The following is a 17,925-nucleotide window of genomic DNA, read 5'->3' as shown; positions in this document are numbered from 1 at the left end:
TTAAGCAGAGGCTTGACAACCATATGTCAGGAGTGCTCTGGTGGTGTTTCCTGCTTGGCAGGGGGTTGGACCCGATGGCCCTTGTGGTCTCTTCCAACTCTATGATTCTATGACCTCAAATGTTTCTCTGCAAGGAGGAAGGAAATGGGGAAGCCTCTCCATTGTCTTCTGCTTACCTGTCTTAAGGGCATCTTTGTGGATGAACAAGGTGAGCCTGTGACCTGGTTTCAGGAATCAAAGTATTTACCATCACAAAAGAATGCCCAGGCAAAGCAAACAGTGACCATTGTCAGGTATCCCGGCAGGCAGGATTTCTGCTGTAGACCGCCTCCTTCCATGATGTATATATGATGATATTGGGGTGTGGTCTTGGGCTACAGAGTGGGCAATTTCAAAAGTCCATATAAGACACCAGCCTGTCCTGGAGACTGGCCTGCCTGCCTCCTTTGTTTTATGTCCTTTGTAAGCCAGGAGAAGGCGTGAGGAGCGTTGCTGGACTTGGCCAAAAGCGTGTATCTCACCCTGTGTCCCTCTTCCAGTAATGGGTGGCCAGGGGCCTCCAGGAAGCCTCTCAGGAGGGCTTGAAGGCAACGGAATATCCCAGCAACTACCCTTAAGAATCTGATAGTCTGAACAGATTTGAAATTCACAGCATGTTGTACACTGAAAGAAAATTATATGAAAATGATGTACCGGTGGTATCTGACTCCTACTATGCTATTCAAAATGTATAGAACAAGCTCCAATATTTGCTGGAAGTGTAAAGAAAAAGAGGCTATCCTTTATCATATGTGGTGGTCATGTAAGGTAACAAAGCCTTTTTGGGAATGAATTGGAAAAATGTTTAAAATAACACTTGTTAAAAAACCAGAAGCTTTTCTACTAGGAATTACAGGTTCCGACATCCCAAAAGACCAGAAAAGACTGTTTATGTATGCGGCAACAGCTGCAAGGATGCTACTAGCCCAAAGATGGAAAGAACCAACAGTTCTGACCAAGGAAGAATGGCAAGCCAAACTGCTGGACTGTGCTGAAATGGCAAAACCGAATGGGAGACTCAGGAATCAAGAAGATAGTGACTTTTAAAAAGAATAGGGGAAATTCATAACTTACTGAGGAGACCATTGTAAACAAATAAAAGCATTAGCTGGACTTTAAAAATAACTTGTAGGGAAACGAAAGACATGGATAATTTAGAGAGATGAAAGCTGTGGGGAACGTAATGATATGTGTGGGATGTTAAACACAAGAGCAGTCAAGTGCAACATTCCTAGAGTGAACATGTTTACACATGGGGAAGAATGTTTGTCCAGCCAACAGGTAAACTTCCTGTTTCCTTCTGGGTTGGGACAGAATTCCTCTGCATGTGACCGGAGGTGGGTGTGGCCTCACCTGTGCAGGTAATTACAAAAGCACAGGGCAGGGTAGCCATCTCTCTCTCTCTCTCTCTCTCTCTCTCTCTCTCGCCATGCATCGAAGAAGCAACATCTGCTTAGCTAAAGATGCTTCCAGCCAAGAGAGGACAAAGGGACTGTCTCCTTATGAGATAGTTTCCAGGTGTATGTTACTTTTCTAAGCTAAGTCTGCCTTTTGGGATCTGATTGTGAACAGAATGATGTGTGAGTAAACTCTTTTTGTACTTTTATAGAAGACTGTGTCGTGTCTTATCTTTTATGAGGGAATAAGGGGAAAATACCAGAACAGTTATTATAGAGGCTTTAGCGAGCCTGAGCAAATGCATCTGCTGCAAGTTTAAAAGGGGGAATGTTACTCTGCTAAATTGTGAACTTGTTAACACAAGTTGGAAAGGCTATTATCAGACAATATATCCTCTCCCGCATCCCTGAACATTCCCACAATATGTAGTCTGAGAAAAATTATTTTAAGGACCCATGCAGGGGATAGGGGGAAGCAGAGAGATTCAGAGAATCTGATATATGGATACGGTAAAAGTTTTTTCTCTTCATTATTTTAAATTTGTTCTTGCAAAAACCAATAAAAATGTTTCACAAAAAAGAAAAGAATCTGATAGACTGTTTCTGAGTCTGGAGATCCCATAGCCATCATGATCAAGAGCCGTACAATGAACAAGGATGAATGAAACTGATTAATGCTGCAGTCGCTTCTCTCTGGCACAGGCAAAATCCTAGACTCTCTGGGTTTTCAGGGCCCAATAAGTCAACTGAAGAGATGAAGGAAGCCCACTCAATGAAAATTTATTGGAGAGACAACATCAGTTTCATCACTTTTGCCCTCCCCTCAAAGGTGTGGACCTCTAGCACTGGTCTTCTGCCTTGGTGCCATAGACCTCCACCTCGCACAAGGTCAAGTACTCTTCAAGGTCAGGGATCTGGACACTCACATAGCGGCCCTTGAGCCAATCACAGTTGAAGACACTGATGGATCCACTTGTGGTGTCTGTGATGGTCCCACAGCTGCAGGGAGAGAAAGAAAGTCACCTGTAGGGTGGGATCCATGTGGAATCTCCATCCTAGGCTGTGGAGAAATGCACTCCTAAACTTACAGCGTTTCTAATGATACCACACCAATGCGCTCTCCCTCTAATTCTGGCCTCCTGGGTGGATCTCATATCATTCGCGAATGTTGCTGCTACCTGTCATTGTAGTCTAGACTAAATATTCCAAAATAACTACCACCTGCTTGTTCTGTCTCTGTTTCCAGCCCCAAACGGGGACCAGAGTCACTGTTCTGCCCAGAAGAGCATGGTTTAAAAAGGAGGCAGAACCCTCCATTTCTCCTACTCCCTAATTTTGACTACAAATTGGAACTCTTAAGACGTCATCAGTCCACATATCTGCCATGGACTGGCTGGATGCAGAGAAGCGGTGGGATACATCAGCTGGAGAACCCCCGAGGGAACCCCCAGGGGAAGAAGGCTCAGGGTCAGGGGACTGGTGGTGGGACACTGATACATGGGGACAGAGAGAAGAGGGAGCAGACTGGGAGCAGCAGGAGGAGGAGGTGTTGGAAACTGAAGAGGCAACAGGATTTTGTGAGCAGGAAGAGGCTGTGGCAGAGAGAAGTCTAGACTCAGAGGTAGGAGAGGAGGGGCCTAGGAGACAGAGATGAGGCCGGCTGTGGGAGAATCCAGGTGTCTCCCCCTCCTCCTGCGACCAGCTCCCCACCCCCTTGGTCTCCCAGAACACACAGAGAAATGAAAAGAGCAGAGGAGAGATTGGTTGTGCACAGATGCAGTCTCCAATTGCTTGGGGAAAACCCTGGAGTGGAGGGGACTGTGGGAAATCAGGGACCTTCAGTCCTCGCAATTGCCCCCTTAGGGCAAGACCTACTGGGCAGAGTTCCTGAGATCACCAGGCCTGCGCTATCTTGGTTCTTTGAATAAAAGTGGAAGGCTCAGGAACCAAGAGGACAAGAACTTTTTTAAAAAAAATTGGGGGAAATTTATAATTTATTGAAGAGAGCATTGTTGGCAAATGGGAACATTAGCAGGATTTTAATCTTACTTGTAAGGTAACAAAGATTATGGATAAATAGATGGACACAAAATGTGGATAATGGATTGATGTGCAGTTGCAAGTGTAGGCATTAGACCCGACCCATGGAGGGGTCAGGGGATGTCATGAGATTCAGATCAATCTCTTTATATGGATTTGTAAATGATTTTGCTGTAAAATTATATTTGTAAAATCAAATAAATATGAGAGAGAGAGAGAGAGAGAGAGAGAGAGAGAGAGATATTTAACTTCAATGACCGTGGTGGTTTTTTACAAAATTGCTGACCTACTCCTGACACCAGTTCCTGACATACATCAAATTATATTGGATGTATTCTGGGGTGTCTTTGTTGTCGGAATCTCCGTACGACTGAGCTAGTCCTCCGGTTGTGTCTTCAGAATCTCCTCCGACGGTGATTAACGACCTAAGCCTTTGATGAGGCTTCAGGCACATTTCCCCATTCCGCAGAGTACCCGGACAGCAGAAGGAGTCGAAATATGTGCTACATCGCTACGTTTTATTTCTAACTACGCAGGACAGAAAAGAATATGCATCTGCTCTCTGTGAAAGGCAGAGAACCAACTGAAACAAAGAAACAGGAAACCATTAACATCAACATCCGTCTCCCGTGAGACTTCCAAGAGTCTGGAATGTAAACAGAGTCTTGTGACTCCAAACACTGCACAGTGGCGTAACAGAAACCTAACATTTGTTACAGGGATTAAGGGTGTGGGAAATGGAACTTACAGGGCGTTGGACTTGCTACGGTGAGCCATATTGTTGCCCACACGGATCTCAGCTCCCCGGAGTCTGTTGCCGCAGCAGTCCTGGCGGTTTCTCACCACCACGGCCGAGATGGCATACTCATCGCCCAGGTCCACGTACCACCAGGGGTCCCTTTCCTTCTGTGTGTGGGTGCAGGAGCCAGAGCTGAAGGTCCCGTCACAATTCCCGTCCACGGCTTTGATTCCTCCTGTAAAAATCTCGTGTCGGTAGATGGAGGACTGGAAGGCTGGGCGGCCTTTGGCCAAGTTGTGAGCTGGAGCAGGGTGGGAAGGAGATGGAGGGAGAATAAATGGTTAGAGACTTATACAGCCTTCATGGAAGCTCCTCTCTGGACAAGAACAGGGAGCAGCAGAGACCGGGGGAAGCTTTGCAAAGCCATTCAGGAGACCCACTTTCAGTGTTCAAAGAAGCTGCAACAGAAGAGGGAGGAATACTGCCACACTGATATTAAAATAGATTTTAATTTTTCATGGCCCTCCAAGCAAGAGGTGAGGCTCTGCAGTGTTTAAAGGCTTTTAAACTACCTTGGTAGAAAAGTAAACTGAACAAGCTCAGAGACAGGCCTTCTGCAACCTTGGAATCGCTATGAAAGGAGGCCAATGTTCATTCCTTCTCCCACCTCCCTGCATTTTGGGGGAAGCCCAGTCCTGCAAGAAGCTGGTGGTGCTGAGAGCCAGAGGCTGAGTTTGGTCCTTTCTCCTGCAGCCTGACACACCTTGCAGGGCTCTTGTGAGGATAAAACGGGGGTTGTCATTGTGCAGTGTAAGGGCAGGACAAAACCGCAGTGACAACAAAGAGGTTGCGCTCATTTACTCCCAATGAAAATTACATCTGAACGTGTTTTTGGAGATTTCAAGAGTGTGTTGATCTTCTGCCATCCTTGAGTATCTCCCAGCACCTTCACCCTCATTTCACCTCTACCAAGATAGAGGTCGCATTGGGCAAATCTGAAATGGAAAAGTGCACCAGTCCCCCCCTCCTTCTCCCCAAGCAGTCTTGAAGGATAGTGCAGAATATAGTCCTATGAGGACCATCTTGGTACCGAGTATGAAAGCACACTGAACATGCTCAGAGACCGGTCCTCTCCAACCTTGGCATTGATGTCAAAGGATGGCAATAGTCATGGCCTTCCCTCTCCCCAGACAACACATTTTTGAGGGTGCCCAGTTGTGCAATGGGTTGGTGGTTCTGAGAGCTGGAGACAGCGCCATCAGGGTGTCTCTTGGAAACAGGAGCCACCTCAGTGCTGCATCCTCTCCTCTGCCTGGGGATGGAAGAGCCTCAGTCTGAACACATAGAGGGAGGAATCTGCTGGATGGGGCCCTTCCCAACCAAAGGAATGCACATGACAGATGGTTAACTCTTTATTATCAAAGAGAACACGGTTGCTGCTGCAGCTCTGGAGACCTAGGCGTGCCAGTTGAGCATCTTAGTAGGTATTTCCAGGTCCGTGCTTTAGGGAGCGATTGCAGCAACAGCAACTGCCTCCAACTCTTGCCTCCTGGTAGGAGCAGTTCCTCCCAAATCACCGACCCCCTCCCCTTCTCCTGAGTTAGGCACCAGTGCCTCTTCCCCTGGCACACACTCAGCAGCCTCCTGCCAGTCCCCGGCACAAAATCCCATCACTACCTGTAAGCCTGTGTCAAAACAAAATAAAAAATTTCCTTCCAGTAGCACCTTAGAGACCAGCTAAGTTTGTTATTGGTATGAGCTTTCGTGTGCATGCACACTTCTTCAGATACACTGAAACAGAAGTCATTAGCAGGTTTATCACACCTGTAAGCCAATCACCCATTCCCACCACCCTTCTGAGTGGGGTCACCCTCTCACTATATACAAGGGTCTGGTGACTTCTGTTTCAGTGTCTCTGAAGAAGTGTGCATGCACACGAAAGCTCATTCCAAGAACAAACTTAGTTGGTCTCTAAGGTGCTACTGGAAGGAATTTTTTTATTTTGTTTCCACTACGGCAGACCAACACGGCTACCTACCTGTAACTGTAAGCCTTTGGTTAACTACCTTTCCATGAATAAATTTGATTTCCCCACTAGATGAGATGTCACCAGTTTAGGGAGGAATAGGAATGCTTTGGTGGTGGTGGGGAGAAGTATCACTTGGGTTGGGGTCTGACTCACAGGTAAGCCCTCCCTTAGCAGCTCTTACCACTTTGCCATTCATACATGCAGTTCCAGGCGTCCCCACGTGCTGCCAGGAGCGCCAGGGCCAGGAACCAGGTCCAGATGATGAGCATCCTGCAAGCGGGGAATGGAGACAGCCGTGAGGAGGAGCCATTGCTGAAGCCATAGGAGTCTCTGCCTCCCTTTTGCACCAGGAACAGGAAGAAGGTGGGCTCAAAGCTGGCTAGGAATTCTAAGAGGTGGCCTTTGGATGAATCAAGGGCTCTCCTGGCCTTCCTCAAATGGCCAGGAGCATTTTAAGGCAAGTGGTGTTTGTGCTCAGTCCTCCTTGACAGCATGGATGAAGGAGGCAAATCCTCTGTTTAAGGGGGCACATCAAGGGTGCTGGACCAAGAGAGAAGGTTAGCTGATAGACCTAAGAGGCCTAAGAGGGAATAAGGTATGACGCAGATGCGACAAAATCAATCTAATCTAAAATTTAGAGGAATATTAGAGGATTCAAATGAGAATATTCGAGTTAAAGTGGTGAAAGAGCTGGCAACATGGTTAGATAGAAAAGAAGAAGAGATAAACCATTCCTTGGTAAACATATTCCGAATAAAAATAAAATCGGCCAAAGCCAGAGGGAAAAAACTGCCAGGAGATGTAATAGCCATATTTAATTCATTGGAGATAAGAAATGAAATTTTGAAACAGAATTACGTTAAAAGGTTATATATTGAAGAAAACCCAATTATTATTTATAAAGAGATTCCTTCAAGATTTCTTCGAAGGAGGGACCCATATAAAAAATTAACAAATCAATTGAAGAAAAATGGGATCTTGTACAGATGGGAGTTTCCGGAAGGTATCTCATTTTATTTCAAGGAAAAAAAGTTTAAACTGTCTACCATTTCAGAACTTCAAAAATTTGCAAGGAGATACGAGAAGGACCTGGGGAAAATGATGGGGGAGGAGGAGGTGGAGAACCAGCAGGGGGAAGAAAGGGGGGGAGTGAAGAAGAAGAAAGAGAGGAGAGTTCAATAGGAGAAAGAGAAGAACTAGAGAAAGGAGACAAAGAACAGTAGATTGTGCATAGGCCTGATAAGTTAATTAATATTACATAACAGATGGCGTTAAAAATACTAAACTGGAATGTGAATGGGCTGAACAATAAAAATAAAAGGAACCAGATTACACATGTACTATTGAAAAAGAACTGTGATTTAATATGTCTCCAAGAGACGCATATAATAAATAAGCATAAGAGATTATTAAGCAATAAGAGACTGGGACTAGATTTTGTGACATCAGATAGGGTGAAGAAAAGAGGGGTGGTAATTTATATAAAGGAAAAATATGACCCACAACTATTGTATAAAGATGATCAAGGGAGAGTAGTCATAGTTCAGATGGTGTTTCAGGGAGAAAAAATAATTGTTGTGGGAATATATGCTCCAAATGATAAAAAATCCGCCTTCTATTCTGAATTAGGAGACAAATTGATGGAATGGATGGACCAAAAAATGATATTAATGGGAGACTTTAATGGGGTGGTGTCTCCAAGCCTAGATAAGTCAACAAAAAAACAAGAGAAGAAGGAAGGTAAATTACCGCGATCCTTTTTTGATATGGTAAATAACCTGGGATTAATTGATGCTTGGAGACTCAAAAACCCCACTATAAAACAATATACTTTCTTCTCAAACCCAAATCAAAGTTGGGGGAGAATAGATAGCATTTGGATTTCGAAGGAACTGACTCAGAATTTAACTAAATCGGAAATTCTTCCACGAACTATATCTGATCACAATGCGGTTTCCATTGAGTTAAAAGGTAAGGATATCAAAACAGCTAGATGGAGAATGAATGAATTTTTATTTAATGACCAGAAGATTGTGAATAAGGCAATAGAGACAATAGAAGATTATTTTAAATGGAATTTAAACGGGGAAACTGCTATAGAGACGGTGTGGGACGCAGGAAAGGCAGTTATGAGGGGCTTTCTAATACAGAAAAATAGTCAAGTAAGAAAAGAAAAAGAGACAAAGAAGGAACAGATCCTAACACATATTATGGAAAATGAAAGAAAGTTAACTATCAACCCCAGTGAGGAGACCGCAAAGCAGAATATAAAGATACTACAAGCTAAATTTTCTACAATAATTGACCAAGAGGTAGAATGGAAAATTAAAATGATGAATCAGAGGACGTTTGAATCTGCAAATAAGATAGGCAAATATTTGGCGTGGCAAATAAAAGAAAGAAGCAAACAAAACACGATTAGTAAGATAAGGGAAGGAGAAAGGATTGTGGAAAAACCAAAAGAAATAAGAAAGATATTCCAAAAATATTATAAGGATTTATATAAAAGAGGAAAGGAAACAAAACAAGAAATAGACTGCTTTTTGCAAGAACATCACCTAAAACAAATTTCAAAAGAAGAAAAAGAGATATTAGACCAGACAATTACTCAAGGAGAGATAAAGAAGGCCATTAAAAAGATGAAAAGTGGGAAAGTGCCAGGGCCAGATAGCCTTTCGGCCAAATATTACAAAACGCTAAGTAACCAAATATCCCCAGTGTTAGGAGAAGTGATGAATAATATATTAAAGGAAGGAAGGATCCCGAATACCTGGAAGGAAGCATATATCACCTTGATTCCTAAAAAAGATGCAGATACCTTGGAAGTGAAAAACTATAGGCCAATTTCATTATTAAATAATGATTACAAGCTATTTGCAGATATAATGGCAGAAAGATTAAAAAAGGTTCTGAACAATAAAATACATAAAGATCAAACGGGCTTCCTCCCAGGGAGACAATTAAGGGAAAATGTAAGGAACTTGATAGATATTATTGAATATTTGGATATGAGGATAGATAGACAAGCGGCCTTGGTGTTCATAGATGCTGAAAAGGCGTTTGATAATATCTCGTGGGATTTCTTGAAGAAAAGTCTGGAAACGATGGGAATGGGAGAGAAATTTAGAAAAGGCATAGAAGCAATATATAAGGAACAGAAGGCAAAATTGGTAATAAATAACACCACAACAGAATACTTTAGCATATATAAAGGAACTAGACAGGGCTGCCCCCTGTCTTCTCTATTGTTTATAACAGTATTAGAAATACTGAACGAGAGACTGAGGGGGGCAACAGAAGTTAAAGGAGTCAAGGTAGGAAAGAGGGAATATAAAATCAAGGCCTTTGCAGATGACATCGTATTAACCTTAGAAGACCCAAAAAATAGCGTAAAAGAAGCTTTACAAAAAATTGATGAATTTGGAGCCGTGGCAGGACTTAAGGTAAATAAAAATAAAACCAAAATGTTGGTCAAAAATCTAACAAAGGAAGAAATGATAGATCTAGAATGAAGGATGGAAATTGCGGTAGCTAAGAAAGTGAAATATCTTGAAATATGGGTCACAGCTAAGAACATAAATTTATATAAGGATAATTATGATGTCACCTGGAGGAGTATAAAGAAAGACATGGAAATTTGGGGGAGGATGAAACTCTCCTTTTTGGGGAGGATAGCTGTTGTTAAAATGAATATTCTGCCTATTTCAAACTATCCCCATACTTAAAGGCTTAAAACAATGTAAAGAGTGGCAGAGAGCCTTGGCGAAATATATTTGGCAGGGGAAAAGGCCACGGATAAAAATGAAAATTTTGATAGATAAAAAAGAAAGAGGGGGCTTTTCTCTCCCGGACCTAAGTCTATACTAAGAAGCGGCTTGCATACTCTGGTTAAAAGATTGGATAAAACTGGAGAATAGAGACCTATTGGACCTGGAAGGTTTTAATAATTGGTACGGATGGCATTCGTACCTTTGGTATGGGAAAGTGAAGGTCCACAAGAGCTTTTTAAACCATATTTTTAGGGGACCGATATACCAAGCATGGGAAAGGAATAAAAACCTCCTTGAAAGAAAGACTCCCTGGTGTATTTCACCAATAGAGGTTTTAACGGTCAAGAAAACAAACATGGAGGAGAAAAACGCCACCTATGAAGAAATGTTAAGAAAAACAGACCAAGGGCCCAAACTCAGACCTTATGAAGAGATAAAAAGCTTATTCACTGGTTGGTTGCAATACCACCAGGTGAATGATTTGTTAAAAGAGGATAAGAAGAAGTTGGGTTTTGATGATAAAAAATCAAAATTTAACATAGAAGTAGTAGAAGGCAAAAACAAAACCCTATCCAGAATTTATGATATACTATTAGAGTGGTATACAAAGGACGAGGAGGTGAAGGAGGCAATGATTAAATGGGCAACTGACTTTGGCTATAACATCGATTTCGAAAGGTGGTCGGAAGTGTGGAATTGTAACATAAAGTTTACAGCATGTATGGCACTGAGAGAAAATGTTTGGAAGATGTTATATAGGTGGTACCACACCCCTGTGAAATTGGCCAAAATGTATAGATTAAAGGATAAGAAATGCTGGAAGTGTGGTGAGGTGGAGGGTGATCTATATCATTTATGGTGGACATGTAAAAAGGTGAAAGGCTTTTGGGAATCAATTTATAATGAGCTTCAAAAAATACTTAAGTACACTTTTCCCAAAAGACCTGAAGCCTTTTTGCTGGGAATGACGGGCAAAGAAATCAAAAAGGAAGACAAGACGATATTCCTCTACGCCACCACAGCAGCGAGAATTATGTTGGCACAATACTGGAAAGTGGAAACCATCCCCAGCATAAATGACTGGCAGATTAAAATGGTAAATTATGCTGAGCTTGATAAATTAACAGGTAAAATAAGAGATCAAGATGAACAGAAATTTCTGAAAAATTGGAGTAAATACTGGAACTATATTGGAATAAATGTCTAATGTGAACTGGTGGGGTTAGAACAATACTACCAGCGAGTCAATTTAGGATTATAGATTAAAAATCAAATACGTAATGGAAGTAGATATTCGATACTTACCAAAAGGGTGGAAGGGAGTTCAGGGTGTTTTTCTTTGTGTGTGTGTGTGTGTGTGTGTGTGTGTGTGTGTGCATGATGTAGCTAAACTATTTTCTTTGTATAGTTGGAAAAAGGAAAAAGTTGGCTTGTATATCTCTGTTGTGGTGACCCCTTTTTTGTAATCTTTTCTATATATATATATATATATATATATATATATATATATATATGTCTGTTTTGTGTATAACTTTAATAAAAATGTATAAAAAAAAAAAGAGGGAATAAGGTTAAAGACAAGGCAGGCAGGTAAACTGGGATCGCCAGCGGACAGTCTGGCATGTCTACACTACACTTTGAAGAAGCACGAACTCAGGACGAAAGGGAGAAACATGCTAAGAGGAAGGCACGCTTGGCAAACCCTCATTGTGCTCAGTGTCCCCACAGTGGAAGGACATGTGGATCCAGAATTGGCCTCCACAACCACTGGTGGACTCAACTGTGAAGACCATGTTCATGGAAGACAATCTTAAACATCTACAAGGGATTGCTAAAGAAGTATTGCTTTATTCTAGTTCCTTCTTAGTTTGACCAAACTGCGGGAGGCAGTGGAAGACAGGAGGGCCTGGCGTGCTCTGGTCAATGGGAGCATGAAGAGTCGGACACGACTAAATGACTAAACAACAATAAAGTTCCTTCTTGCTTAACTCCCATAAGAACTGTCCCTCTCTAGAGGAATAGAAATACCTAACAGACTTCTAGCCTGCCTTCAAAAAATACTTTTTTCTGGACTCAAATCCTTGTAAGTTATATTGGTTTCAAACCAGATTGAACATCCAGTATAGATATGCCCATTCAAGCTCTGGACTTCAGACATCACATCCAATGGGTTCCCCCAACTCACTTTGGCTCTCTTTCTTGGGGTCAGCAGAAGTCTCTGTTGTCCTTCCTGGTGGGTCAGCAGCCACAGGTTCTTTCCCCCAAACTGGCTCAGAGACTTCCTTGCTTCCACCTGAGTTCTGGATCATCTATTTGGCAGTCCTGGTTTTATCCTCTTCTGAAGGGGCAGCTCCTGCCTGGCTCAGAATTACCCAGCCAATCGGAGAGATGTTGATACCAGGATTGAGCCCATCAAGGTCAGGTTTCCATATCCTCCTTCCAACTGGGCTTATGTGGTTGCTGACTCTCTCCCAAGAGGAAATAACATTTTGTTAAGGGTTGTATTACTTAATCCACAATAGCCAACAGCCAGGAGCAAGGAAGAAGTTTCATATTTATGGGCAGGTGCGAAGTTTGTCTTGATGCCCTCAACTGCTACAAGGTGTGCATCTGAGCCCACATGCATGCCCAGCCCTCATAGGTATTCAACAACAGCTTTGGGAGGACCAAGATCTTTTCTGGAATTTGTATGTGTGTCCAGTACTAATACGTGTTTGTCATGGACTGGTTGGATGCACAGGAATGGTGGGAGGAACCAGCTGGAGAACAACCAGGGGAAGAAGGCTCAGAGCCCAGGGAACGGTGATGGGACAATGAGAAGAGGTCAGAGGGAGAAGGCTGAGAAGAGGAGATGTTGGAAGCTGAAGAGGTAACAGGGTTTGGTGAGCAGGAAGAGTCAGTGGCAGAGAGAAGTCCAGACTTAGAGGCAGAAGCTGAGGCAGGAGAGGAGGGAGGCCAAGAGGCAGAGTTGAGTCAGGCTGCTGAAAAGTCGTGGGTGTCTCCCCCTTCTGCAGCGACAAGCAGAACCAGAAGAGGGATGAAAAGGGCGGAGGAGATGTTGGCTTCACACGGGAGAAGTCTCTCATTGCTTGGGGAAAGCCCTGGAGAGGTGGGGACTTCTACGGCTGTGAGGGGGTGGGGACTTTCAGTCTCTGCAACTGATGTTCATGGAGTAAGATCACCAAGAATGAGCTGCCTCTCTGCTGATTGGGCCTGGCATTCAGCCAAATCTTGCTTTTGCTAATCAAGGTAAAGGGACCCCTGACCATTAGGTCCTTTCGTGGCCGACTCTGGGGTTGCGGCGCTCCTCTCGCTTTACTGGCTGAGGGAGCCGGCATACAGCTTCCGGGTCATGTGGCCAGCATGACTAAGCCACTTCTGGCGAACCAGAGCAGTGCACGGAAATGCCGTTTACCTTCCTGCCGGAGTGGTACCTATTTATCTACTTGCACTTTGACGTGCTTTCGAACTGCTAGGTTGGCAGGAGCAGGGACCGAGCAATGGGAGCTCACCCCGTCGTGGGGATTCGAACAGCTGACCTTCTGATCGGCAAGTCCTAGGCTCTGTGGTTTAACCCACAGCGCCACCCGTTTCCCTTTTTGCTAATCAAGAGTTAACTCCAACTTTGAACTGTACAATTGTTGACCAGCACATTCTGTGACAGTGTTTACCCATAATCTGATAAGCATGAAGATGTTGCACTTACCAGGAACTGAAGAAAGCTATTTTTATTACACGAAATAAAAGAGGCAGAGTATTTGGACACTGCTTCAGACAGCCCAATGTTGTAAAAAATAATAATGGGGTTGGCTTTAACAGCCCATATCCCAATCAAGGTCTGCTACCCATCAGAGAAAAACAAACAGAGGCTACAGCCAGGTAAGAGGAAACAAGGCATCTTGTTGGATCTGTTGCAACAGAGTCTCTTCCTGCCCCTCACTTTCAAGGAGCTGAGGAGCCCAGAGCAAAGCGGGCAGCCCCCCTTTAAATCTTAAGAACTTGTAACAGAGACATTGTAATGCAACAGAGTTTGCACGAAGTTCATGTTTTTCCAACTTATTTTCCAGCCTGACGATCAAAATACCTGGGTAATGGCCCTTTCTAGCCTGTTTTTAAAAAATATATATTTTTATTAGTTTTCAGTTACAATCCAATAATAGCCTCATTATAACAATACCAATTTATAATACAATTATTAGTACCAATCTTTCAAATACCGAATTAAATAATTTAGATAAAGTGGCCCCTCCACGTGCTGATTTGATAGATTTTTTTTATTTCTGCGTTCCAAAATCTTATTAATTTCCATTACATCCGGTCATAATAATAATCCCTTATTCAACAACTGCACTATAGTCATACCTCATGTTACATCCGCTTCATGTTACGTTCTTTCAGGTTACGTCCCGTGGTGACCCAGAAGTACCGGAAGGGGTTACTTCTGGGTTTTGCCACTCACGCATGCGCAGAGGTGCAAAATGACATCACATGCATGCGCAGAAGCGCAGAAGCGCAACCTGCGCATGCGTAGAAGTGTCGCTGCGGGTTGCACTCTTTTCATGTTGCGAACGGGCCTCCGGAACAGATCCCGTTCGCAACCAGAGGTACCACTGTATTAATAACTTCTGTTCATGTTGACACATTAAATAATTTATAAAACTACAAGTGAGGAACTCAGACTCTATCCTTGTTCTTCCTGTGTGTGGCAATTATTCTGTCCATGGTATTTCTTCCTGTCCTTGTAAGATGTTATGTCTTTCTTTCCCCTGGTTGTTGCTGTTATCCGTCATGCCTTGGGCAGAGCTGATATCCCATTGTTGTTCCAGAAATTTCCATTGCTCAGTCCCATGCTTTGTTGTTTTGCAGCTTTAACAACAGCTACTAAAGTCACCCTGTCCCATTAAATAACGTGTTTTCACAATTTTTCCTCTCAGCCTGGGAAGAAGAGTGGTCTGTTGAACTGCAGATGACTCAATAAAGAACCTTATCAGTTCATTGGCAGCTCACAGGCTCCTTTCCTCCTTCCTTCCAACTGAAGATAAATGAGCAATTATATTTTCAATTAAATTACATTCCAAGTCCTCTTAGCATTATTCAGTTCACTCCGTAAATAATAAAGGATGGGGAAGTCTCAGCTCTAAGTTTCCATCGTAAACTTTTTGCAAAATAGAGCTTCCCTCTCTTTTCCCTTTTTTTACACACATAGTTCCGTTTGATGCTATATTCCACATTTATAATCCAATTTCTTCCATCCTCGCTTGGATGAATATACAGTGGTGCCTCGCAAGACGAAATTAATCCGTTCCGTGAGGCTCTTCGTATAGCGGTTTTTTTGTCTTGCGAAGCAAGCCCATTGACAGCTTAGCGGATTAGCGCTATTAGCGGTTTAGCGGCTTTTAGCGGATCAGCTGATAAGCGGCTTATCAGTGGATCAGCTGATAAGCGGCTTTGGGCTTACAAAAAGGGGGAAAAGGGGGAAATCCCGCAGGAACTCGCAAGACATTTTCGTCTTGCGAAGCAAGCCCATAGGGAAATTCGTTTTGCGAAGCGCCTCCAAAACGGAAAACCCTTTCGTCTAGCGGGTTTTCCGTCTTGCGAGGCGTTCGTCTTGCGGGGCACCACTGTAATTTGAATTAACATCCAGAGAAGGGTTGCCGAATCATAAATTTAGAGAAGAAAACTTTAAATAAAGAAACCGTAGGCTCCCGTCCCCCCCCCACTGTCTTATCTCAAGTTCAGACCTTAAAGTCCTTGCAGTTTGTTTTCTTCCGTAGTTTGTTTTGTTTCCGTAGTTCCAGCACATGCCTGTACTTTGGTCGAATTAAGCTCTAATTAACAGGAGAACCTCTGCTTCTGAATGGCGGCGTTGGAGGGTTTTTGACAGGCAAAGTGCTTTTGCACTCAGCACCTCCCTGCCCCCCACATTCCATGCCAGAGTGAGAACCAGGTACCGAGACGAACAGCGAGTGAAGCCCGTTCCCCCCTGTCCCTGGGAGGAATTTGCAAGGATAATTACCCTCAATCATCCTTGTTTTTCCCTTGATTTCCCACTGTCGTGGGAGCTGCCTCCCTTAAGGCAGAGCAGAACCGGAAGCCACCTTTCTAGCCTGTTTGAGACACTCTTAAAAATGGTGGCCACCTTGGTTCCCAAACCCATTGTCATGATCCCTTCTTCATACACTGAATATGCTCCTTTGACAGCTCTGTTCTTAATTGATACTTGCAGTGGAGGCCCATTCAGGTTTTCCTGCTACGTGACTTGAGAGGGTCTCCAATGTTAACTAGGGGGTAAACGTGGCTTCTGTATTGCTCTGTTTCAGACACGTGGTTTATGTGCTTATGTATGCGCAGTTACCTTGTGTACTTAGGGCACGCTAGAATTCTTTTAACACTGGCTACAAATAGGTAAGGGGGACATGGGTGGTGCTGTGGGTTAAACCACTGAGCCTAAGACTTGCTGATCAGAAGATCAGCAGTTTGAATCCCCATGACGGGGCGAGCTCCCGTTGCTCGGTCCCTGCTCCTGCCAACCTAGCAGTTCGAAAGCACGTCAAAGTGCAAGTAGATAAATAGGTACCGCTCCAGCGGGAAGGTAAATGGCGTTTCCGTGCACTGCTCTGGTTCGCCAGAAGCGGCTTAGTCATGCTGGCCACACGACCCGGAAGCTGTACGCCGGCTCCCTTGGCCAATAAAGCGAGATGAGCGCCGCAACCCCAGAGGCGGCCACGACTGGACCTAATGGTCAGGGTTCCCTTTACCTTTTTACAAATAGGTAAAGGAGTCCATGATCATGTAACACAAACCCATGCTAAAAGAAAAGAGAAAAGGGGAGCGTGTGGGTATATCCGATTTTGAAGCCTAATGGAACACAAAGTCAGGGTTCAGAGATCTGTGCCTCCTGTACCTGCTCAGCCCTTTGAAATCCTATACCAACCGAGCACAGAAATCTCTGGCCCATTCTTTAGGTCCATATCCAGCGAGGCATATAGCTGATCCCTGAGGAGCAAATTGGGGGGCCCACTGGCACTTGTGAGCTAGCTGACTATTGGAAATTTGAGGTTTAAGTACAGTTGGGGGTCCAACTCTTCTCTTTGGGGAGGGGAAGGGCTTTCTGAGTAAGCAAATAATGAGAGCCATTCTCCCAGAGATTCATATGTTTGCAGGTGCCACTGTTTGGATATCTGAATCAGACATTCGTGTAAGGAGGTTAAGATACAAATCCTTCATGTTTGGGTAACAGTATGCGGATGATACCCAGCTCTACCTCTCTTTTAAATCAGAACAAGTAAAGGCGGTGAAGGTCCTGTGTGAGTGTCTGGAGGTGGTTGGAGGATGGATGGCGGCCAACAGATTGAGGTTGAATCCTGACAAGACAGAAGTACTGTTTTGGGGGGACAGGAGGCAGGCAGGTGTGGGGGACTCCCTGGTCCTGAATAGGGTAACTGTGCCCCTGAAGGACCAGGTGCGCAGCCTGGGAGTCATTCTGGACTCACAGTTGTCCATGGAGGCACAGGTCAATTCTGTCTTCAGGGCGCATGTCTACTAGCTCCACCTGGTACGCAGGCTAAGACCCTACCTACCTGTGGACTGTCTGGCCAGAGTGGTGCATGCTCTGGTTATCTCCCGCTTGGACTACTGCAATGCACTCTATGTGGGGCTACCTTTGAAGGTGACCCGGAAACTTCAATTAATCCAGAATGCGGCAGATAGACTGGTGAGTAGGAGCGGCCGCCGAGACCACATAACACCGGTCCTGAAAGACCTACATTGGCTCCCAGTACGTTTCCAAGCACAATTCAAAGTGTTGTTGCTGACCTTTAAAGCCCTAAACGGCCTCTGCCCAGTATCCCTGAAGGAGCGTCTCCACCACCATCATCTAGCAGGACACTGAGGTCCAGCTCCGAGGGCCTT

General features: G+C 44.1%; 1 protein-coding gene across 1 annotated transcript; it reads right to left on the bottom strand.

The window, feature by feature from the left end:
- Positions 1-2,230: 2,230 nt before the first annotated feature.
- Positions 2,231-12,280, bottom strand: LOC309348995 (fucolectin-like). Its single transcript, XM_081874843.1, has 4 exons — positions 12,200-12,280; positions 6,426-6,514; positions 4,225-4,516; positions 2,231-2,435 (listed from the first exon to the last, which is right to left on the bottom strand). Exons 2-4 carry the CDS (start codon positions 6,511-6,513, stop codon positions 2,276-2,278), a joined length of 540 nt encoding a protein of 179 aa, XP_081730969.1. The 5' UTR covers position 6,514; positions 12,200-12,280; the 3' UTR covers positions 2,231-2,275.
- Between the last annotated feature and the right edge of the window lie 5,645 nt (positions 12,281-17,925).

The sequence above is a fragment of the Podarcis erhardii genome (assembly GCF_964252035.2).
Source record: "Podarcis erhardii genome assembly, chromosome: 8".
In the NCBI taxonomy this organism is placed as follows: Eukaryota; Metazoa; Chordata; class Lepidosauria; order Squamata; family Lacertidae; genus Podarcis; species Podarcis erhardii.
Note: the sequence above shows the minus strand (reverse complement) of the source record. Positions and strands in the feature narration are given on the sequence as shown.